This window comes from Psammomys obesus, unplaced genomic scaffold (assembly GCF_907164565.1).
Source record: "Psammomys obesus unplaced genomic scaffold, mPsaObe1.curated_primary_1811, whole genome shotgun sequence".
Lineage (NCBI taxonomy): Eukaryota > Metazoa > Chordata > Mammalia > Rodentia > Muridae > Psammomys > Psammomys obesus.
In genome coordinates, this window is record NW_026596381.1 from 1,011,965 (window position 1) to 1,037,624 (window position 25,660).

A 25,660-nucleotide genomic window follows, 5' to 3' on the forward strand; every position below is an offset into this window, starting at 1 on the left:
ACTTCCCTTATCCTCTAGTGCTTCAATCTTAATAGGCTATTCTGTGGGAGCTTGGAAGATAAGAATGTGGAAATAAATGCTGATGATGGAGGTCTGAATTTTGTAGTTTCAAAAGAGGCAAAGACTATCAGAATGTTCACATGACATTTTTGATTAAGAATCTGGGGCGTAGGAGGGGACAAGATAGTGGCTCCAGGAGAACACTGCATCTGAGAAGCAGGACATTTTTTCCTACAGCGACCAAGAGACTGAACTCTGGGCCCTAAAACAACAGCGATCATGTTTCCCAGGTGAGAGGAAACCCCCACATCGTGTGAATCAGTCAGGTCCATGCTCAGGCCACCCAGCCAGAACCTGGAAGAGATCCCGGGTCACGCAGGCACTAGGTTATCAGACCAGAGCCACACACCTGCTTGTTCTGATCACTTTCCCAGGCTGATCGGTGGGCACAAAAACACCAGAGACTGGGAGTCCCAGGGTCGAGAAAACCCCACAGGGAAGGAAGGAAACGGTACTGACTTGGGTCACACAATCTTTCCCTGGAAAAAGTCTCACAGACCAGCGGGTACGAGCTGCCATCATTGAATTGTGCTCCAACTTCGAGCACAGACAGTTGCTGTGCACCCAGATCTCCAGCACAGACAGAGCTGTGCGCCCCAGGGCAACAGAGACTGGGAGTCTCTCTCGGGAGAAATCCTCACAGGGAACGAAGCAAAGGGGATGGACTTAGGCCACCCAGTATAACCTTGGAAAATGTCTCTCAGACCAGCCCAACCAAGGGACCTGCTGTGCACCAGATAGCCTGCTGTTACCAGGAGAGCGGTACACACCAGCCACAGATTATCCCTTGGGTACTGAGGCACAGAACCCCAACCTCAGAACTACAAAAGCCCGGAATCCCCAAGATCAACCCCCAGATACTGCTCCAAGGGGCAACCAGTTATCCCTAACAAAACTGACCAAACCAAAGGACAAACAGGTTACAGCAGCAGATCACTAAATTTATAGCAAGAAACCCAGAAGCAGGGCAGCTGTCTTCAGGACTTCTCTGTGTGACAGGACAGCCCTTAAAACTAACAAAGAGCACAGTTACCACCCAGGTCTCTATGCCTGAGGTGAGCTGTAGCAACTCCTGAAAAACACCTGCCATCCAGTGACTATACCCAAAAAGCTGAGAAGGATTGCTTCAGGAAAAAAAAAATCTTCCTGCCAAGGGGATTCTCTCCACCACAGGATTCCAGGGACCACCATAAACTAACTCCAAACACCTAAGATAGCCCAGTGGGTAGAGGCCAGCATAAAAGCTCAACCAACAAAAGACAAAGCAATATGGCATCTCCAGAATGCAGTTATCCAGGGGCAAGTAGCCCTGGACACCCCAGCATAATTGAAATTCAAGAAGATGACCTAAAATCTATGCTCATGAAGAGGATAACAGAAGAAACAAATAAAATGTGTAAAGACCTAGAGGAAGAAAAATTCAAACAGATTATGGCCATCCATAAAGAAAAGAGGAAGATAAAAACAAACAGATTATGGCCATCTGTAAAGAAATACAGGAAGTTGCAGCCAAACAGTGTGTGGCCTTTCAAGAGGAAATGCTTAAATCACTGAAAGAAATAAAAGAAACAGAGGACTTTTCAAACAAACAGCTGAAGGAATTGAAGGAAAATACAGTCAAACAGGTGAAGGAGATCAAGAAAATGGCTCAAGATCTGAGATAGAATTGAAAAATTAAAGAGAACACAAATCGAGGAACTTGAGGAGAGAAAGAACTTACAGAAGAAAACAGGAACTACAGAGGTTAGCATAACCAATAGACTACAAGAGATGGAAGAAAGAATCTCAGGTGTGGAAGAAATAAATGCATCTGTCAAAGAAAATGTTAAATCTAAAAAATTCCTAACACAGACCATCCAAGAAATTCAAGACAACATAAAAAGACAAAACCTAAGAATAATAGGAATAGAGGAAAAAGAAGATTCCCTGCACCAAGGCCCAGAAAATATTTACAACAAAATCATTGAAGAAAATTTCCCAACTTAAAGGAGAGGGCAATAAGAATACAAGAGGCCTACAGAACACCCAATAAATTAGACCAGAAAAGAAAATCCTCCCGCCACATAATAATCAAAACAGTAAGTATACAGAACAAAGAAAAAAATACTAAAAGCTGCACGGGAAAAAGATCAAATAACATATAATATAATGGCAAACCCATTAGAATCACACCTGACTTTTCAACAGAGACTATGGAAGCCAGAAGGGCCTGGACAGATATCATGCAGACTTGAAGAGAACACAGATGTCAGCCCAGGCTACTATACCCAGCAAAACTCTCAGTCCTCATAGACAGAGAAAACAAGATATTCAATGACAAAAACAAATTTAAACAATACCTACAAACAAATCCAGCGTTACAGAGGACACTAGAAGGGAAAATACAACCCAAGAAAACTGGCTACTTTCAAGAAAACACAGAAAATAATTAACCTCACTACAGTAAAACAAAAAACAACCAAGCACACAACCTTATGACCAACATCAAAATCAAAGGATCTAACAGCCACTGGTCATTAATCTCTCTCAACATCAGTGGACTCAATTCTCCAATAAAAAGACACAGACTAACAGAATGGATGTGTAAACAAAACTCAGCAATCTGTTGCATATAAGAAACACACCTAAGTCACAAAGATAGACATTACCTGAGGGTAAAGGGTTGGAAGACAGCTTTCCAAGGAAATGGACCCAAAAAGCAAGCAGGAGTAGCCATTCTAATATTTCATAAAATAGACTTTCAGACAAAATTAATGAAAAGAGATGGGAAAGGACACTTCATACTCATCAAGGGAAAATTCCACCAGGAAGACATCACAATCCTGAACATCTATGCCCCAAATACAAGGGCACCCACATTTGTAAAAGGAACATTGTTAAAACTTAAACCACACATTAATAGTGGGAGACTTTAACATCCCACACTCAACAAAGGACATGTCAACAAAACAGAAATTAAACAAAGAAACAATGTCTCTAACAGAGGTCATGAATCAAATGGACCTAATAGACATTTACAGAACCTTACACCCAAACACAAAAGAATTTACCTTCTTCTCAGCACCTCATGGAACCTTCTGCAAAATAGACCAAATAGTTGGTCACAAAGCAAGTCTCAACAGATACAAGAAGATTGAAATAATCCCTTGTATCCTATCTGATCACCATGGAATAAAGCTGGACCTCAACAACAACAGAAATAGCAAAAAGCCTACACACACATGGAAACTGAACAACTTGCTACTAAATGACAGCTGGATCAGGGAAGAAATAAAGAAAAGAAATTAAAGTCTTCCTATAACTCAACGAAAGTGAAGACACAAAATACCCAAAATTGTTGGAATGAATGAAGGGAGTGCTAAGAAGAAGGTTCATAGCACTAAGTGCCTTCAATAAGAAATTTGAAACAGCTCATTCAAGGAACTTAATGGCTCACTTAAAAACCCTAGAAAAAGAAGAAGTAGACACACTAAAAAGGAGTAGACAGCTGGAAATAATCAAACTCAGGGCTGAAATCAATCAATTAGAAACAAATAAAACAATTCAAAGAATCAATGAAACAAAGAGAGTGTTCTTTGAGAAAATCAACAAGATACACAAACCCTTAGTCACGCTAACTAAAAGGCAGAGAGGTACCACCCAAATCAACAAAATCAGAAATGAAAAGGGGGACATAATTACAGACACTGAGTAAATCCAAACAATCATTAGGACTTACTTCAAAAGTCTATATGCCACAAAATTTGAAAATCTAAGAGAAATGGACAATTTTCTTGATTGATTCAACTTACCAAAGCAGAATCAGGACCAGGTAAATCAATTAAATTGTCCTATATCCCCCAAGGAAATAAAAGCAGTCATCAAAAGACTCCCATCCAAAACAAAGCCCAGGACAAGATGGTTTCAGTGCAGAATTCTACCAGAATTTCAAAGAAGAGCTAACTACAGTTCTCTTCAAACTATTCCACAAAATAGAAACAGAAGGAACATTACCAAACTCATTCCAAGAAGCCACAATCACCTTGGTACCTAAACCTCACAAAGACCCAACAAAGAAAGAGAATTTCAGGCCAATCTCCCTTATGAACATTGATGCAAAAATACTCAACAAAATACTTGCAAACCGAATACAAGAACACATCAAAGATATTTTCCACTATGACCAAGTAGGCTTCATCCCAGGTATGCAGGGGTGGTTCAATATACGGAAATCCATCAATGTGATCCACCATATTAACAAATTGAAAGAAGAAAACCACATGATAATCTCCCTAGATGTTGAAAAAGCATTTGACAAAATCCAACATCCATTCATGTTTAAAGTATTGGAGAGATCAGGGATACAAGGCACATATCTAAACATAGTAAAGGCAATATACAGCAAGCCCATAGCCAACATCAAACTAGATGGAGAGAAACTTAAAGCAATCCCACTAAAATCAGGGACAAGGCAAGGCTGCCCACTCTCTCCATATCTCTTCAACATAGTGCTGGAAGTCCTTGCTAGAGAAATAAGACAGTTGAAGGAGATCAAGGGGATACAGATTGGAAAAGAAGAAGTCAAATTATCACTATTTGCAGATGATAGTATATATGAGTGACCCCAAAAACTCTACCAGGGGACTCCTACAGTTGATAAACACCTTCAGCAAAGTGGCCTGATACAAAATTAACTCAACAAAATCAGTAGCCCTCCTGTATAGTTATAAAATACAAAAGGGCTGAGAGAGATATTAGGGAAACAACACCCTTCACAATAGCCACAAATAACATAAAGTACCTTGGTGTAACCCTAACCAAGCAAGTCAAAGACTTGTAGGAAAAAAATGTCCAGTCTCTGAAGAAAGAATTAGAAGAAGATATCAGAAGATAGAAAGATCTCCCAGGCTCATGGCTTGGCAGGATTAACATGGTAAAAATGTCCATCTTACCAAAAGCAATCTACAGATTTAATGCAATTCCCATCAAATTGCCAACACAAATCTTTACAGACCTGGAAAGGAAAATTCTCCACTTCATATGGAACAAGAAACCCAGAGTTGCTAAAGCAATCCTCTAAAATAAAAGATCTTCTGGCGGTATCTCCATCCCTGATCTTAAGCTGTACTATAGAGCAACAGTTATAAAAACAGCATGATACTGGCATAGAAACAGAATTGTGGATCAATGGAACTGAACAGAAGACCCAGAATAAACCCACACACTTATGGACACCTGATCTTTGACAAAGATGCCAAAACCATACAATGGAAAAAAGATAGCATCTTCAACAAATGGCACTGGTCTAACTGGATGTCTACATGCAGAAAAATGAAAATAGATCCATACTTATCACCCTGCACAAAAGTAAAGTTCAAGTGGATCAAAGACCTCAACATAAAACCAGACACATTAAATCAGTTAGAAGAAAAAGTGAGGAAAATCCTAGAACTCATCGGTACAGGAGACAACTTCCTGAACAGAACACCAACAGCACAGGCTTGAAGAGCAACAATCAGTAAATGGGACCTCATGAAAATGAAAAGCTTCTGTAAAGCAAAGGACACCATCATCAAAACAAAGCGACTGCCTACAGATTGGGAAAGGATCTTCAGCAACCCTTCATCTGACAGAAGGCTAATATCCAGTATATATAAAGAACTAAAGAAGCTGAAAAGCCGCAAACCAAGTAATCCACTTATAAAATGGAGATCAGAGCTAAACAGAGAATTCTTGGCAGAGGAATATCGAATGGCAGAGAAACACTTAAAGAAATGCTCAACATCATTAGCCATTAGGGAAATGCAAATCAAAACAACCCTGAGATTTCACCTTACACCCATCAGAATGACCAAGACGAAATACTCAAGTGACAACAAATGCTGGAGAAGTTGTGGAGAAAGTGGAACCACCCTCCTCTGCTGGTGGGAATGGAAACTTGTACAGCTGCTCTAGAAATCATTCTGTCCCTTTTTCAGACAACCAGGAATAGCGCTTCCTCAAGATCCAGCCATAGCACTCCTAGGCATATATCCAAAAGTGGCTCAAGTACACAATAAGGACATTTGCTCAACCATGTTTGTAGCAGCTTTATTTGTAATATCCAGAAGCTGGAGACAGCCCAGATGCCCCTCAACTGAAGAATGGATGCAGAAATTGTGGTATATCTACACAATGGAGTATTACTCTGCAATGAAAAATAAGGAAATCATGAAATTTGCAGGTAAATGGTGCGACCTGGAAAGGATCATCCTGAGTGAGCTATCCCAGAAGCAGAAAGACACACACGGTATATACTCACTCATATAGACATATAACAAAGCATAAACCCACTAAAATCTGTACATCAAAGAAACTAAGCAAGAGAGAGGACCCTGACTAAAATGCTCAATCCCCATTCCGAAAGGCAAAGAGAATGGACATCAGAAGAAGAAGAAAACAGGAAAGAACCTAGAAACCTGCCACAGAAGGTCTCTGAAAGGCTCTGCCCTGCACACTATCAAAGCAGATGCTGAGACTTATGGCCAACTGTTGGGCAGAGTGCATGGAATCTTATGTAAGAAGTGGGAAATAGTAAGATCTGGAGAGGACAGGAACCCCACAAGGAGAGCAACAGAAGCAGAAAATTTGAACACAGGAGTCTTTCCAGAGACTCATATTCCAACCAAGTACCAGGCATGGAGATAAAGTAGAACCCCTGCACAGATGTAGCCCATGGTAGTTTAGTGTCCATGTGGGTTACATAGTAATGGGAAGAGGGACTCCCTCTGACATGAACTGATTGGCCTGCTCTTTGATCACCTCCCCCTGAGGGGTGAGCAGCCTTACCAGGCCAAAGAAGATGACAATGCAACCACTCCTGATGTGATCTGATAGACTAAGATCAGAAGGAAGGAGAGGCGGTCCTCCCTTATCAGTGAACTTGTTGAAGGGTATGCGTGAAAAAGGGGCAAGGAGGGTGGGATTGGGAGGGGAGGAGGAAGGGGCATATGGGGGGATACAAAGTGAATAAAGTGTAATTAATAAATAAAAGAATCTGGGGCAGTGGTGGCTCATGCCCTTAATCCCAACACTCAGACTCAGGGAGGCAGAGGAGGGCAGATCTCTGTGAGTTCAAGGCTAGCCTGGTCTACAAAACAAGTTCAGGACAGCTACACAAAGAAACCCTGTCTTCAAAGAAACTAACAAACAAACAAAAAATAAGCTATGGTTTCTGATTAGCTAGTACTGAAACATCAGCTATAATTAACTAGAAATGAACAATACTGAAATAAAAAGTAACTGAGACAATTGACTCTGGTTAGATGAAGCTAAAAAATCAAGTTTGATTAAAAAGAAATCAACAGCCCGGCATGGTGTCACACACACCTGTAATCCCAGCACTTAGGAGACAGAGGCAGGTGGATTTCTGTGAGTGCAAGGCCAGCCTGGCCTATAAAGCAAGTCCAGAACAGCCAAGGCTACACAAAGAAACCCTGTCTTGAAAAAAAGCAAAAAGAAAGAGAGCAAGCAAGCGAGAGAGAGAGACAGAGACCAGCATTACTGAAGTAAATCTTCTGAGAGTATTTCCTTGGGGCCAGCACAGAGAACCTATGGTCCAGAGTGGGATGGGCTTTATCCCAAGCTGGCAGCAGGAAAATGTGTAATAGTCTCTCACTCATGACTGGATTTGATAGCATGATATCTTTAGGAATGTTGAGGTCACAAAAAAAGCTAAGTCTTGGCACTGTGAGAGACTTGGAAAAGCCATTAGTGAAGGTGCAGTCTCTGCTACAGTGAACACCCCAGAAATGAAGGGAAAATGGGGAGAAGCTGAGAGCTGGCACCACAGGGTGGGTTAGAGTCACTATAGAGACGATAGAAGGCCAGTGGTGAAGAAGCAGCCAGTGAGGAACCCCAACATGCTTGTACATTCCAGGAACATTGGGAGACTGCCACGTTCTGTAGTAGATGTGAGTTAGAACCAGCGTGAGCCCAAGAGACAATATGTACATTCTGCAGATGGTAGAGCTGGATAAGTTTGGGTTTCTTTCAAAACTCAGTTATGTTATGCAAATCTGTTTTTGTTTTCATCCTAAGTGTGCGATTTTAGTTTGGGCTTTCATGTATGCACAGCTGATAATTGCCCCATGTAAGGTGTGATCTCTGACAGCTGAGAGCAGCCTGCCATGTACAGCAAGGAGAGGGTTGTGGACCAGGGCTCTGAGGTTGTAGACATGAGAGCCCAGAAAGAGAAATTATGGTGTGTGGTGTTGCAACGTGTGTGGCGGTTTAGAGAGACCAGAGATGGATGTTGTGGTAGTTTGGAGCAGACAGATAGAGAAACACTCTTCAGGGTGCAGCATCTTGGAGGCGGCTGCTGGCTGTGCTGCTGGCTGTTGATGGAGATTGATTGTGCTGCTGGCTGTGCTGCAGGCTGTTGATGGAGCTTGGTGGAGCCCTAAAAGAACCTATTGGCCCTAAATAGCAGGTTTCTGCACCCCCTCTTTCCACTAACTTCTCTCTCCTTCCTAGGGTTGGGATGTTGGAAAAGAAGTAGAGGCCTAAACACCCCAAATAAAATAGAGTTTAAAAATGAATGCTACATACATATATGTGTATATGTATGTGTATATACAAATATATATAAATACAACCCATTGAGTCAATTTCTGTTGTTTTGCATAAATGGTTTTAAGGTTAATCCCTCTGAATTAGATAATAAATAGAGGGACCCCAAGAGAGGCTACGTCTCCATATTCCAGCAGTCATTAGTTGTCTAAAGTTCTTTGTCTAAGAGTGAGACTTCTCAAAATTTTCTCCCTTCTACATTAGCATGTCCATTAATGTCATTGTTTTTAATTAATGATAGGTGTAGGAGGGCCCAGCTCACTGTGGGTGGTTTCATCCCTGGACATGTGGTCCTAGGGTACATAGAAAAGTAATCTGAATATAAAGTGAATTTAAAAATAAAAAGAAATATAAAATAATAAAAAGAAATGCAGCATACACAAAATATCAAAAAAAGTAATCTGAGCAAGTCACGAGGAGCGGGCTATTAAACAGCATTAACCTATTATCTTTGCTTAAGTTCCTGTCTCTGACTTCTTTCCTTGGCTTTCCTCATGATGAACTATAATGGTTATGCCAAACAAGTCATTTCTTACCCAAGTTGACTTTCATCAGTGTTTTATCGCAGCAATAGAAAACAAACTAAAACAGTCACTTTTGCTTCCATTGCCCAATTCTGTATCCTATGTGCTTCCATGTAAATGTGCCCCAACCTGCACAAGCAGAATTCAAATTTCTGAAAGTAAAGATTTGGCATCTCTTATTCACCATACTTTCTATATTTACCAAAACAGACAACATGCTTTAGCTACTCGAAGTATTTATTGAATACATGGCTGTATGCTTGGAAATACACCCTGGCAAAATTCCCAGTCACCACAGGGAAGTCATCAGAGCTAGGACTTCTTGTTCTGTTTGTTATGGATATTTTTGCCTTTGTTTTTTTTGTTTTGGTTTGTTTTATTTTTTAGAGATAAGGTTTCTCTGTGTGGTCTTGGCCATCATGGAACTCACTCTGTGGATCAGGCTGACCTTGAACTCAGAAAACCACCTGCCTCTGCATCTGCCTCTGCTGAGATTAAAAGCATATGCCATAATGACAGATGAGCTATGACTTCTTTGTTTTTTTATGTTTTTTTACTAATTACACTTTATTTACTTTGTATCTTAATTCCCATCATTTAGTTCTTTCACAAGAAAAAAAAAAACTGATTGTAGAGAAGCAAGTAGCTATAGCATACACTGGGGATGTTCCTCTGCTATTCAGTTAAAGTTTTCTCACCAATGAGATCTGAGAATAATTTTCAAATTGTTTCACTGTAATGGTCAGAGTATGCAAGTTTTTCACCAAGATCCAATTTTGAGAGTTAAGAGAGACTGGTGAGACATTTTGGTGACTTTATAACTCATATAATTTGAGATCATATCCAGATTTCTCTGTGTGTAAAATTTTCAGAATTTTGCTTGTAATCAAAATTTTCTCAAGGTTCAGAAGAAATTATGCAGAGTAACCGTATTTTTTAAAAAAAATTGTTGAATCGGTCTCTTTAGCATACTACCCAACCTTTTGCTTCATGAACTTTAAGATTAATCACATACAATTTTAGAAAGAAAAGGGAAATGGGGAAAATTATCTAGAAAACCATTGTTTCCATAGTGTGCTGAAATCATGAAACAAACAAAAAAAAACTTTAAAAATATGCAGCCACATCTGTGCCTTTTCATTCCTGTTAGGTGACGGACTCAGATCAACTCTGTATACATGACTAGTTCTGATATCTGTACTTAAGAAAGGAGATTGGCTCCTAGAAGTGCTATCTATATTACCAACTTCAAAATACTTTTTGCTGTCCTAACATGTGGCCTGCCTATGAAGGCTGCAACATCTGGACCTTATAAAAAACTTTCCAGATCAGAGTTAGACATATGAAGATCTTATGTTAAGGTTAAACCATGGTAAGTTTCTCTCTTGTCTAAATACAAAAGGGAGGTAGCCAGAATAAGGTGATGGCAGTGTGAGCCATAGTAGAAGCGGCAGTGATTGTGAAAAGTAAGAAATGTTGGGTGTTCTTAGTGAGACATGAAGTACCAGTAACCAGAGAGATCCAACGCTGATTAAATCGCAAGCATATTCTACTAAATTTCCATTTGTTTGTTTGTTTGTTTGTTTGTTTGTTTGTCATGAATCCATGAGGACTATGGGCCAAGAGAGATTGTAACGGCCTCTGATTCCTAGATTTCTGAACTGTGCCTAGCATCCAAAGTCACAAGAGTCCCAGAACAATAAGCATTGCTCTGCTCATGATTCCTGACAGATGCCCTCTAGAAGGCGAAAGGTTCAGAAATAGCACATTGCCTGGTCAGTTAGCCAATGTTCTCTGCAGTTGAGTAAATACAAGGAGACAAAACACTGTTGTGTGAGGGAATCTCACTTGCGAAAATATCCCATGGATTCCACACATCATATTCTTTGCCCCACCCCCTTTTAAGGTGGGTAAACTTAGAAGACTTGAAGATTTCTCTGAAATCGTGCAATGGATAAGTTAACCATTTGAACTTGAATGAAGTCTGAGCTGTTTCTATATACTCTGTGCCATCTATTGCTATATAGTATTGACAACTCATGGCCAGTTTTCATGATGTTTTCTACTCCTAAATTGTGTTATCACATCTTCATTAAGACCAGCAGGAGAATTGGAAAATGGCAAAATGATATTTGATTTTTTTTTTTACCTAGTGTGTATACTGGATGGTTTTATATTAACTTGATAAAAGCTAATAGACTCGTTTTGGAAGATTAACTCATAACCAAGACAATGCCATCATCAGTCTGGCCTTGAGCAAGACTATGGAGCATATCCTTAACTGGTGATTGATGTGGAAGGGCCCAACCCATTGTGAGTGGTGCTTTCCCTGGACTAATGGTCCTACTACTATAAATAAAAAGTACTGGGCTTAGGCCTCCTATACATATGTACCCGATGGGCAGCTTGGCCTTCATGTGGGTTCTCTAGTAAGGGGAGCAGGGGCTGTCACTGAGAAGGACTCTGTTGCATGTGTTTTGATCACTTCCCCCTGGCAGGGCTGCTTGACCTGCCAGACCATTGTGGAAGAGGATGCGACTTAATATATTGGGAGGGAAGGAGTAAGGCTCCCCTTTTCTAAGGTGTAAGGGAGGGAGGATAGGGAGAAGAGGAAGGGAAAGTGGGGCAAGGGAGGAAAAAATGTAGGGGGCTACGCTTGGGATGTAAAGTGAATAAATAAGTTAATTTAAATTAAAAAAATAAAAAACAAAGAAAGCAGACTGAAACAGCCACGAGGAGCAAGCTACTAAGTATCATTCCTCTATGACCTTTGCATCAGTTCCTGCTTCCAGGATCCTGCCCTGTTTGAATTCTTGTCCTGATTTCCCTTAGTGCTAGGCTATGATGTAGCAATAAAAGGTGAAATAAAGTCTTACTTCCCCAAGTTGTTTTTTGCCATGGTGCTTTATCACAACAAGAGAATCTATAACTACAACTCTGTGTGTGTGTGTGTGTGTATGTGTGTGTGTGTGTGTGTGTGTGTGTGTGTGTGTGTGTGTGTATTAATGCATGCACAGACACTATAACATTAGTGTGGAGAAAAACTTATACAAGTCATCAAACTTGGACCTCTGAGTTTGGTGGCAAGTGCCTTAACCCACTGAGTTATCTCATCAGGCCAAGTGGTAACATATTTGGAGCACATTTTTAAATGTTAGTAATCAGAATTTAAATATAATTTCAAAGTGAAAGTATGTTTTGATAATGTTTTATGAAATTCTAATTCTAGCTTACTTTTTAAAATTTTCTTTTCTTTCTTTTTGCTCACTTTTTTCTACTCTTACTTTTTAATTATTATTAAAGGTGTGCACCACAATAGCATGTGAGCTAGGACATGCAGTTAAAACTCCCAAACCATATTCATATGCAAAACAAATATAATAAATCTCTGAAACGTATTGGAAAAAATAAACTATCAAGGGACCTGGGAGACTGTGAAAAAAAAAAAAACAGGTGGCAAATGTCCTGGGTTTTTTCCTATTTCATGTATCCTGAGAGGTGGATTGGGAGGTGAGAAGGCAGTATCCTGGAAATGAAAATAGGCAGAGGAAAAAAAGTGCAAAAATCGTCCCTCTTTAATCAAAGGTAAATGAAAAGGGACGATTAACAGGATGGAAAAGCTCTTGGTAACAGCTGACAACCATCACAGAAAAAGAAGCCTGTCTATTCCTTTTCACAAACACAAAGTAAAGGATCCAGACTGTGAAGTGCTTTAATAATAGTCTTCTTCCAACAGGAGTAATGCCAAAGAAGGCTGGATGGGAAGCCAAGCATTCAATCATAAAACTCTCTGGGGTGGGACCAAAAGAGGCTGAGTGGAGTCATGACTTATACCATCTGTACTAACATTAGTGTAAACTAATGTCTCCCCCTGAAAATGTCCGCAGCCTATTCCTCAGAACCCATGAATATGTTGTATTACTAAATATTAAAATGATATTAAGTTGTTATTTTTTTGCTAGTTTTAAGACAGAAAAAAAATTCCCGGATCGTTTGCTTCGATATGTTGTAGACCTGAGCTCTCAAAACCTATGAGAGGTATGCAAAACAGGCAAAATCCTGACTAGCTAGCATTAGTGTTGAAAGGGATGGAGCAAGAGTCAAGGAGTAGGACAGCCTCTAGAACCTTAGAATAGCCCCTAACTTTCAGGTACAAGGAAAACCAATCCCACTTTTTCAAGGAATTAAATTCTACCACGAACTCAAATGAGCAGGGAATGGATTCTCCTTAGGAGCTTCCAGGAGGGAGTATAACTAGAAAACACCTGTATTTTACATCACAGAGACTTGTAGTGAACTCTTCACCTGAAAAATTGAAAGATACTACATGTTTACTATTGTAAACATGGACAAATTTTTGTTAATTTGTTACAGTAACAATAGGAAATAAATACAACTTCCCAGGAGTCGCAAGCCCTATGTAACTTGTCCACATTTTTCTTATTACAATTTTAAAACTCTTATAAAGATACTTTTTCATACACTATATTTTGACTATATTCTTCTCTTCCCCCAACTTCTCTTAGACCCTCCTCACTTTAATACCTGCAAAACAATGTTCCTTCTCTCTGTACACTTACTTTGAAAAGAGGCCATATGGAGAGCAGAAATGTGGCACCTCTATCTACCATAGTGTCAACATAACATGATGTCTCCATGGACCTAATGGAGAGCCTGGGTTTACATCCATATTTGGTAGTAGTGAAACAATAACCTTTTTTAACCCTCTTTTATGCTGTTCCAAGGGGTCTTCTGAAACAGAAGATTTGAATAATATGCAGAGTCTCACAACACCCTGTACTTTCAGAATTCAACAGAAACGGACTCATCATGCCAAAAAACAGTAAAAATTTTTCTTAAATGTGAGGAGATAATCAACAAGCTTTAGAACTGAAGCCATAAAAATGTGGAGAATATCCTGAAAAGGGTGTTGAATCAGCCATCATTAAAATGATTAAATGGGTAACCAGGAAACTTGAAACAAGCGAAAAAACTAAAAAGTCTCACCAAAGATAAAGAAGATACAAAGAAAAATCCAATGGTCATATATTTCAAAACTTTTTCAAAGTCATCAAAATTAGTAAAGCGATTATTTCAAACTTTGAATAGATAACTGTGATTTTCAATGTGGAAAAATACTAGACAAAGTAATGCTTCAATTAAAAATCTTATTAAATTATTAAGAGGTAGCTGTTCATTTACTGAGAGCTTATCTCATGGCAGGAAGAGCCTCCACTAGCTCTAATTTCAGTTGCTTTATATGGTGGTAGTGAGAGTCCCTCCTTGTAGATGGGAAGACTGAGTGAGCAAATGACTGTGAATGGCAGCTGAAGGCCACAGGATCCTGAGCAAAGATAGCAGCAAAACAAATAAATAATTTAAAATAAATAATTTTGGAGGAGAGGATCTTAAGTAATAGGCTTTCATCTCTCATTGGTGTAAAGATCCCAGCACAGTCCGTATGGGAGAGACTAAACTCTGCTGCAGGAGCCTGTGCCTGCCACAGCCATCTTGGCCCCTCCCACACAGTTTTCTCTTTTTTTAAGAAAAGTTTCCGTGGAGGATCGATTTTAAGCAGTTGGTATCTCTGGCAGTTCCTCAAAAATAAAGTTGCATTTTGAAACTATCAGAGACAAAGCTCACACTCATGAGACTGGGCATGCCTTTTTTATTTTAATTTAATTTTATTTTTAATTACACTTTATTTACTTTGTATCCCCCCTCTAGTTCCCTCCTGCCTCCACTCCCAACTCTCCCTTCCTCCACCTCATCCACACACTCCCCTCCCCAAGTCCACTGGTAGGGGAGGGTTTCTTTTTCTTCCTTCTGATCCTAGTCTGTTAGGTCTCATCAGGACTGACAATGCAGCCACTCCTGATGGGCATGTCTTCTTTAAGAGCATGATCAATGCCTCACAGATAGAATTTTTCAGAGAGAAGATTTCACAAGTGTTTACCAATTAAATATGTTACTTTGAAGACAATGTGGAATGGCTAGAAGATTCCTGAAGTTTATGTCTAAAGGGAGTATGATTTAAATGCTCATTGCACAAATTATGAGCTAAACTGGGAAGGTTACCTGACCATTCTCATTCTCATTTTGAATGAAAGTATTAGAGTGCACATCTGACATTATGTTTGTGAATGCTGAATGAGAAAGAAACACACAGAGAAAACTTACTGTATTGATGCTCTTTGATAAATCATAGATTGTACTGTACAGATAAACCTTCCTAAGGCAAAACAATTGAGTTTAATTCCTGGCTAGAGTGACATTATACTGAGGTGTTCATTTTTACCCAAATGGTTACTGATTTGGGCTAGAATATATATATATATATATATATATATATATATATATATATATATATACTTTTAAACTTTTTAAATTTTTATTTTTATTTTCTTATATTAGTTACAGTTAATATTCACTTTGTATCCCAGCTGTAACCCCCTCTCTCATTCCCTCCCAACCCCACCCTCCCTTCCTCATCTCCTTCCATGTCCCTCTCCAAGTCCACTGATAGGGGAGGTCCTCCTCCCCTTCCACCTGACCCTAGCCTATCAGGTCTTATCAGGACTGGTTGCACTGTCTTCGTCTGTGGCCTAGTAAGGCTGCTCCCCTACCTCAGGGGAGGTGATCAAAGAGCCAGCCACTGAGTCCACCTCGAAAATTCATAGCATCATACCTGATCAGATAACTCTGGTAGAGTGTGGGGCTCTGCTGATAAGGTTGAAGTCTGATGTCTCTGGATAGTCATTTGTTTGCACTTGGTCTATTATGGTAGACTCCCTTTTCTCAGCAGCGTTCTAAAAACACCCCCCAGATCTGGGTAACCCCAGATTCTGTAAGGAACATCACATAGCCCTTAGGTCAGATTACAGATGGGACCCTTTCCTGATAAGCAAGCATCTGGGAATTCCTAGAAATGCTCCACCCTGCTAAGGATCTTAGTGTTCAACAGTGCAATCTTCAATTATACTTGGAGATTCCCTCACTTATAGGATAATTAAGTACTATGTTCTCCTTGTGATAGGACTATGCATGGAAAATGAGGCACTGTACCAGTACATGTAAATCAAGTATCCCTGAAACCCTGACTTCAGAGAACCTAACACATTCACCCTCGAAATCCCTCCCACTGCTTAGGCTTTATAAATCCCTGATTTCAAATAAATGTTCCCACTGGTTGCATGCTACATGAGACCATCAGCTTTCCACCATGGCCCTCCGGGATTTGTCATTCATCCCCTACTGGGCCTGCCATCTGGTCCACTGTGCCTGAGCCTCACCAGGCCTGTGTTTCAGCTGCAAACCCACCAGGCATGGGCTTTGGCCCACACCTCTGCAGTGCTTAACACAGAAACTTAACCAACAATTGTAACACTTGCTTTTCTCCATTGGCTTTGGAATGCCCAAGCTTCCATTGCCATGGGTGATCTCATTCTAAAAGACCTAAACTGTAACACTCTGTGGAAAACCTTTTCCACACCCCGACCTAGCACACACAGACTTCTCCTTAAAGCACTTTAGCTGTTCCTGATGGAAACAGAACCTCCGGTCTTTGTCGGAATTCCGGACCCTAACAAAATCCAGGCCCCCACCAAACAGAGAATGACAGCTGTCACCCAGTTACAAGTATAACTTTAAAAGTCCCAGAGTCTTTACACATTTCAAACACTTTAAAAGTTCAGTCTCTTTAAAATGTCTAACATCTCTTAAAAACTCCAAAGTCTCTCAACTATGAGCTCTTATAAAGTGAAAAATAAGTTACATAATTCTTATTTCAAGATGAAAGAGCTAGGCATGGTTACAATCAAATCAAAGGGAAAAGAAGTCAGAATATAACTTTGGGGTTCATTCATGATCTTCTTGACTCAAAAAGAGCTTGAGCACCTCCACTTCTTCATCAGTGCCATCACCGCTGTCCATAGCACACATAGCTTATCTTCTATGCTCTGGCAAGCTCCACTCTATATCTGCCACTGTCCTTGATTTTGGCATCTTCAATATACTGGAATCTCCACTATAACTGAGATTTCACCTTCATCAATGGCATCTCCTGGGATTTCTTCAGAGATTTCAGCCCTGTCCTCATCTTCTGACTTCTTCAAGCTTGTGTGTTGCAGGATATTTGATCCCATTTTGAACACCAATATTGTGAACTGTGAAAACTTGTTTCGGGTTATGGAATGGCTCGGCCCTAGCACACACTTTTTTTTTTCAGACATTTTTAATACAAGAACTTTCTGTTTATTGTAGACAGGTAGTTGGAGTGTGGCTCAGCCCTAGAACACACTTTTCATCCAAAAGCTTTTCTGTAAACAACAGTAAATAAAGTTAACCCTAGGTCAAGAGGCAGAGCAAGTAACTAGCTAACAGGGATTGCACAGAAAGGAGGGACATTAAGTTGAAGGGTATTTAAGACAGTGTGAAAAAGAAGAAAAGGCTTTTGGCTATTGGCTTTTTCCTTCTGGGAACATGGGATGAGTAGAAAGAGCTTTTTATTCTTGGGACTTTGGCTGAGTAGGAAGATCAACTGGGGTCTTTCTCTGCCTCTCTGAGCTACTAGGCTTTCACCCCTGCATCTGGCCCCTCAGTCTTCTTTGGTGAAATTGAATGTTAGGATTTTATTTATATATTTTGGCACCCATCTTGGGGCAAGATCCCAGGGGCAGAGAGATCACTCCAGCTGAGGATAAACTGAGAAGCCATCAGATTTGGTAAGTCATCTGGGAAGTCCTTAAGGAGAGAGTTGAGAATGGGAAGCACCATAATAAACGACTTCAGAATCCTGTTTAGTGCTACTCTAGATGGCTTGAAAATAGAAAAGAAAATGAAAAGTTAAATAACTTAATTGAAATGGGCTCAATGCCACTTATTACTATTATCATTTTGCTATTTTATATTTTACCCTTAATAGGCATAGTGGCATTCTGTCCCGCTCAAAGCAAAAAGCTTTAAAGATACAGGAAAAAGAAAAAATATGAAAAGTTGATTGATAAGATACAAACCTTAGAGGGAAGATTAGAGATATTTTTTAAAATAAAAATGAGAAAAAATGTTCAAACATAGGCAGAGGAATTTAGACAAGCCTTTGATAGACCTATTAATGAGAATAAGAAAAAATACTCAGACACAGATGAAGGAATTTAGGCAAGACTGAGAAAGACCTAAGAAAGATAGTCAGACACAGACAGAAAAATTTAGACAAGCCTTAGAATGATCTATAAATGAGAATAAGGAAAATTCTCAGACACAGACAACGGAGGATTTTAGACAAGAGGTTACTACGCCACCACATAATAAAACTGAAAGGGGGCAGCCTAAGGTTGTTAGAAAGCCAATCTTACTTTTTGCAGTTACTATACAAGATATAGCAGGAGGTAATAGGCACCCTCAAGGTTATAATGAAATTAAATGGAATCCTATAGGTATATTAAATTTGAGGAGCTTTAAGGAAGCTATCATTTTCTATGGTATGCATTCATCCTATGTGAAGCAGATAATAACTTTATTATTATCATAAATTCAGAACAGAATTATCCCTCCAAGCTAGAAAGATTTGATAACAGCAGTATTAGAAGTTGTCCCTCAGTTACAATGGCAAACATGGTAGAAAGAGGATGTTAGGACCATAGAACAATAAAATCTGGCCAGAGGTATTGATATTTTTCAGGATTAGTTCCTAGGTAAAGGTCAATATGCTGATTTACAAAGGCAGCTTGAGTTCAATGATCACACCTTGGTACTATCTCATTTAGCAGCTTTAAATGCTTGGGATAAGGTTGAAGAATCAGAAAAGAGATCTGAGTTATTTACTAAAACTATACCAGGCCCAAAAGAACCTTTTACTGGTTTTTTGCAAAGATGGACTTCAGCTGTAAGTTGAATAATATGAGATTCAGAAATCAGAAATATATTCATTAAATCTTTGGCTTTTGAAAATACTAATTGCGAATGAAAAAGGGTGATTAGACCTTTAAAAGCAAGATCAGCACCAATAGAGGAATGGATTAGAGATACAGCTGACATTGGATCTCCTATTTATGATGCTAATTTGATAAGAGAAGTGATTTCTAAAAGTCTTAGGAAAAATGGAAATGGCAGATGTTTTAATTGAGGTAAGCAAGGCCATTTGAATACAGATTACAGGCAAGGCATTCCTAGAAACAATATCTTTTCGTTTGTTTGTTTGTTTGTTTCTTTGTTTTTTCTAGAGATAATTAAAAAAGAAGGCCCCAACTTTCTGGAGTATGCAAAAGGAACTAATGAATTCAGATCAACAAGGAACAGGCAAGGTAACCCTTTTCCATCAGGAAATGCCCAAGGGTGTCTCCCAAAGGCCCCAATGTCAATTTTTTTAAAATGTTCAACAGTGGTTTTATTATGCTAATGTTTGATAATATTAAGTAAATTCAATTACCTCACAGTAATGTTTACCAATGCATTATGAACAATTTTAAATATTTTAAACCAACCAACCTAGAAGTACACAAAGCTTACTCTCAACTCTTTTGAAGAGATATAAAAACTGAAAGAAACCTGGGCCTTGAATCCAAGTGTCTAACCCACAACAACCATGCCATCACTAGCGAACTCATAGGTAGGCACTTCCAGGTTGAGAGGTGCAGAGCCCTTCCTGATCCTGCCAGAAGCATCGTAGTGGGACCCATGGCAGGGGCAATAATAGCCACCAAAATCTCCTGCGTTTGCAATGGGTACACAGCCAAGATGAGTACAGACACCTACCAGAATAACCCACTCAGGTTTCTTTACCCGCTCTAAATCATGCTGTGGGTCCCTCAACTGATACACTTCAACTGCAGCTTCCTGGTCAATCTCTTTCTTGGTTCTGTGGCGCACAAATAGAGGCTTGCCTCTCCACTTAAAATCCATGTTCTTTCCCTCTGGAATATCAGACAACTTGATTTCGATCTTTGACATGGCCAGTACATCAGCAGATGCGCTCATGCTGGAAACGAACTGGGTACACCCACAGTAGTAGTTGCAGTCACCAAGTAAGAGAAGCCTTTTCTAGCCTCGCTGCTCTCTTTAGAAGACTTTGTGCTGTCTGGAACTTCAGCACGATGGTAGTCAGAGAAGTTGGGCATCTGTATGGGAATACCGAACAGAAGCAGGAACATTGAAGCCCACCGTGGCAACCAAGGGCTGGGTCACAGCCTGGCCACTCAGCGACTCTGGCACAGGAAAGGTCGCTTAGCATCCAAAACAGGTGGCTCCGGGGAGGCAGTTACCGCGGCTTGCGGCAGGGGCTGCAGCACTCCCGCCACCCCTTGGGACTTGGTCGACAGAACAGGAGCTAAAGGGCCTGAGCGGCAGCGATCGACAACATGACAACAGCTGCTCCCCAATGTCAAATTTTATTCAATCATTCTCTGTCAGCATCAGAGAAACTCATCCACAGATTTAATGCCCGTTGTTAAAAATAACATTGCTCTGGACAGAATAGTGTCAATAAATAAAACAAAAAATTCAGGAGAGACCACAAAACAAGTATTTTGGCAAACTGCTATAAATGATCAGATACCAAGGCTGAAAATAAAAATAAATGGCATTGGAACTGAAGGTTTACAGGAGCAGATGTAACAATAATTTCACCAAAACATTAGCATCCAGATTGGCCTCATCAGGAGGCAAATATTCAGCTTCTAGCGATTAGAATTTCATCTCAGGTAAAACAAAGTGGAAGATGGGTCAAGTGTATAGGGCCAGAAGGACAAACAGGAAAATTAAAGCCATATGTTGCTAATATAGCTATGAATTTATAGGGACATGATTTAGTTTAGCAATGGAAAACACAGTTTAACATTCCTTCAGTATCAGAAACAAACATACAAACTTGCCTACCTTTAAAATATTTAGCTAGGCATAAATTTTTTTTTAAATAATATTTTCAAATAGTAGTTTACCAAAGGCACACTTGCCTTGATGGCATGAAATGAAAAGTGCTTTTTCTTAAACCATGTGTCTTAATTCCATGTTAGAATGTTAAACTGTAGATTGCCACATGGCCAACACTGTCTTGGACATCAGCTTTTGAGTTTTCTACTTAAATAAAAGGATATTTTGTTGTTTGGTATTAAAAACACAATTAAAATATTTTAACAGGGAGGTGGTAGTCCATACCTTTCATCCCAGCAGAGATGGGCAGATCTCTGTAAGTTAATTGTTTTCTAAAGTCTAGAGTTATAGTGAACATGGTGGTGGTGATGATGCACAACTTTGACTCTTGGGAGGCAGACCAGGAACATAGGAATTACTGTGATTTAAATTTAAAAGTTGCTTGCAAAAGGTAGGCTGAAATTCAAAATGAATGTCCTTTGTAATCTAAAAATAAATACACTTAAAGGTATATTAGTTTCAAAATTTCAAAATAGATTTCAAAAATTCCAGTTGAGAGATAATACTTTTTCTATTGCTAAAAAAAAAAAAAGAAAGAAAGAAAAGAAAAGAAAGAAATCCTCAATGAAAGATATAGCCTGTACTCTTCCAAAGGTCCTGAGTTCAATCCCCAGCAACCACATGGTGCCTCACAACCACCTATAATGAGAGCTGGTGCCCTTTTCTGACTTGCAGGCACACGTACAGGCAGGATGCTACATAAATAATAAATAAGTAAATCTCTCTTAAAAAAAAAAGAAAAGAAAAATATAGCCTGCCAAAAAAGGGGGGGATCCCCCAGAATGAGGGTTGGGGCAAGTTTTTTTGTTTGTTTGTTTTTATTTTTCCAGGAGAATAAAAGCATCCAATGAAGGAATCCAGATACTTCTGGATGAGTGAAACATCTGGAAAAAACAAAACAAAAAGGATCAGACACCAAAGAAGACAAGACAAATAGCCCAGTGCCACAGACTGCCTCAAAAACTCTTGCCTCAAAAATCTGCAGTCAGAACAACTTCAAAACAGCTAAATAAGATGGTTCAGCATCACAGGCTGTTCCAATCAGAACTTCATTTAAGCATGCATTTTTACAGCACATAGAGACTGGACAGCAAATGTTACAGCAAAGAGAACTATGTCCTAAATCATCAGGAAGCAATTTTAAAAACTTGTCAGGCCAGTATCACCAATGTAATTTGTACTCATTATGTGATACATACATCTCAAAAGAGTAAGGATAGGGCTGGAGAGATGGCTCAGAGATCAAGAGCACTGTTTGCTCTTCCAGAGGTCCAATTCCCAGCAGCCACATGGTGGCATCTCACAACCATCTATAATGAGATATGGTGCCCTCTTCTAGGGTTCAAGTGTACATGCAGGGAGAACACTGTATACATAAGAAACTAAATCTTAAAAAAAAATTAAAAAAAATAAATCTTAAAAAAAAGTAGAAAAGAAAATCACACTTCATTTAAAAAAAAAAAGAATAAGGACATTTTCAGTTACTCAAAACTTACTTGCTCCTTGGCCTTCAATTTGATTGTTAAATTTTGCCAAAACATGAAGTGAAATAAATTTTTGGATTCTAATCTGGGGTTCTCAGCATATCAATGTGGAAAGTTTAAAGCAAACTTTCACTTATACTGTTAGGGGGAAAAAAAAAACTACTCCCCAAAACTATTTATGTATTAATTTGGTAATTTCTGTCTTTCTTTAGGGTAAATTTAGTGTGTTTGTCCACTAGGGAAAAATGATTCTGTGTTCAATATATTAAGGAGAGACAAACAGCCCTCCATCTGTGTAACTATGCATTATCTAAGACATAAAATAATTAGAAAACCTACCAAGGCAAATGTTTTCTTTTGGAATGCAGCCATTCCCTAGATTACTAACTTGTAAGCCCCAGATCTTAATTATGCTCAACAGATTTAAATTTTGACTAGTTATCTTTCCAGTACCTAAAAATTTTGTCTAATATTTACTGTTCAGGTTTCTGGGGAAAATATTTGCATGGACTGCAAACAGATGACTTTGATCCACAGTGAGATGGTTTTAAAATGTTGTTTAGCTGGAAACATTTTAACAAATCAGTTTTAAAATACAGTGAGATATAGGACAAATATTATTGTCTTTTTTACACACAAAAAAAATGGCTTTTCTTTCTCTGATGATGATGCAGTTGCAGAACTTAATAAGGTATGTGAAGTCGTTTGGAGGACAAAGACAAAAGCAAGATGTAATTTCTGATAAAGAAACCACCACTAAAAATTTTAGATGAATAGTTCTACATGTGTTCATGAAAATAATGAGAGAGGTCCCTGCAATAAGGTATGGATTGAGCCATCAGTCCATGAAGGAGCCTAAGGTGTAATGTGTGATCCTCCAAGGTAGGGGGAACCATTCTCCGGCTGGGAGCTGGGTTGCCGGTGAGGCGGTGAGGGGGTGAGGCACCGTGGCTCACTTTGGCCGCCATTTTGACGTCTTGAGGGAGTTACGAGCGTTCGCTGTTCGGCCGCGCGGTCTTTGGCTTCTACCTCCGATAAGGAAGTCCGGGGTTTTCACCCTTCAGACGAAGCCATGGGAGCGCTAAGCAGTCGAATATGGTCCAGAGGTAACCCTGCCGCACAACTTCCTCCTGCTGGAGATGGGGAGGCAGCGGAAGCCGCAGCTGCAGTTGTCCGCGAAGGGCAGGCAAGTGAAATGGCGGTTGTCCCAGAAGGGCAGGCTAGCGGAGCGGCCGCAGGTACCTCCCGTCGGGCAGGCCACAAGCGGAAGGGCAGTCCAGGGGGACCATCGGCCAAAGTTCCCCGTGGGAAGTCAGAGGCCAGGATCATTTATGAGTCGCTTTTCCTGAGGGGTGAAGGCAGTGACGTAAAGATCTGTGCGTTTCAGGAGGAATGGCGCTTGCACAGGGTCTACCTATGCCGGTCAGGCTATTTTGCTAGCATGTTCAGTGGTGCCTGGAAGGAGACAGACATGAATACAATAGAGATACAGATGCCCGATGAGAACATTGACCATGAGTCTTTCCATGCAGTTTTGGGCTTCTTGTACAGTAAAAGAATCACAATTACTCCTTGCCGAGTTGTTGCTATCTTGGCCACAGCTAATATGCTGCAGTTGGATGATTTAATTCACCGGTGTGGGCGTATAATGAGGTCCTCAGTCAGTACCGAAACTGTGTGCAGGTACTACTATTCTGCTGAGAATTATGGGCTGCAGGACATCAGATCTATTTGCCGCCAGTGGCTCTTGGACAACCTGATGACCCAGGGAAATGATGAACTTTTGCTAGACATCAGTCGGGATCTCATGAAAGAGCTCATTGCCTCTTCAGATCTCTTCGTGATTGAAGTGGAGATGGATGTCTATGCTATGCTGAAAAAGTGGATGTTCCTGCAGCTAGAATCCACTTGCTCAGGATCCCAAAGAGCACTATTGCCTGCAGAAGATTTGTGCTTTGACAAGTACAAAGGCGATTCAGATGTTGCCACTTTTCTGGACTGTGATCAGGGGAGAGCCTTTGTGCCAGTGTTCCAACAGCTGAGGCTTCCCTACATCGTCTGTGACCTGCCTACAGCACATATTATCAACCAAGATGCCCTGATCCCTGCAACATGGCTGACGCCTGTATACAAAGAGCAATGGCTAGCACTTGTTCAGGCAGAGCAATCCAGGGAACTTCGGCCAATGGATGTCTGTGTGTCTGACGATCGTGGAACCAGTATGCGGTGTGGAAGGCAAATCTGTACAGATGAGGAATGCATCTGGAGCTGGTCTGGCTTCAACTTTGGCTGGGACTTAGTAGTATGCTACACCAACAAGCGCATTATATTCCGTAGAAGTGCACTGAACAAATCCTGTGGCCTTGGTGTCAGCTTACTCTGGCAGAGAAAAGTTGCCTTCCGTCTGCGGGTGATCTCATTGGACGAGACTGGAAAAGCCATTTTCAGAATGGACACAGACTATCATGTTCTTGCTCTGAGAAAGGATCAAGAACTAGAAGTCGTGAACCTACAAAATCAAGACATAACTTTTCCCATGTATGTGTCATGTAACTTCCTATACCTTCCTGGAGAGACTGCTAGTTGCAGTGGCACTAGCAAAAGTCAAAGGAAATAAGCTCTTCCATGAAGCGAAAGGTTGGCAACATCCTGAAGATTCCACCTGCCTCTGTGAAATTAACCAACCTGGCTGTCACTGATGATCTACTTCGACGTCACTGATGATCTACTTAGACATCACTGATAATCTGCTTTGCCACTGATGATCTACTTCAACGTCACTGATGATCTACTTTGACACCACTGATGATCTACTTCGACATCACTGATGATCTGCTTTGCCACTGATGATCTACTTAGATGTCACTGATGATCTACTTCACTACTGATGATCTACTTCAACGTCACTGATGATCTACTTCGACATTACTGATGATCTGTTTTGCCACTGATGATCTACTTAGATGTCACTGATGATCTACTTCACCACTGATGATCTACTTTGACATCACTGATGATCTACTTCAACGTCACTGATGATCTACTTCAACATCACTGATGATCTGCTTTGCCACTGAT

The 25,660-nt window shown here is 40.1% G+C and overlaps 1 protein-coding gene and 1 pseudogene across 1 annotated transcript; one reads left to right on the forward strand and one right to left on the reverse strand.

Annotated features, from left to right (window-relative positions):
- Positions 1 to 19,739: 19,739 nt before the first annotated feature.
- Positions 19,740 to 23,550, reverse strand: LOC129669314 (cytochrome b-c1 complex subunit Rieske, mitochondrial-like; annotated as a pseudogene).
- Positions 23,551 to 23,654: 104 nt separating this feature from the next.
- LOC129669315 (germ cell-less protein-like 1) lies at positions 23,655 to 25,199 on the forward strand. The gene has a single exon (XM_055597484.1). The coding sequence runs from the start codon at positions 23,655 to 23,657 to the stop codon at positions 25,197 to 25,199; it is 1,545 nt and encodes a 514-aa protein (XP_055453459.1).
- Positions 25,200 to 25,660: the final 461 nt, after the last annotated feature.

Coding starts and splice junctions, on each gene's coding strand:
- LOC129669315 (XM_055597484.1), top strand. CDS start 23,655: ATGGGAGCGCTAAGCAGTCGAATATGGTCCAGAGGTAACCCTGCCGCA.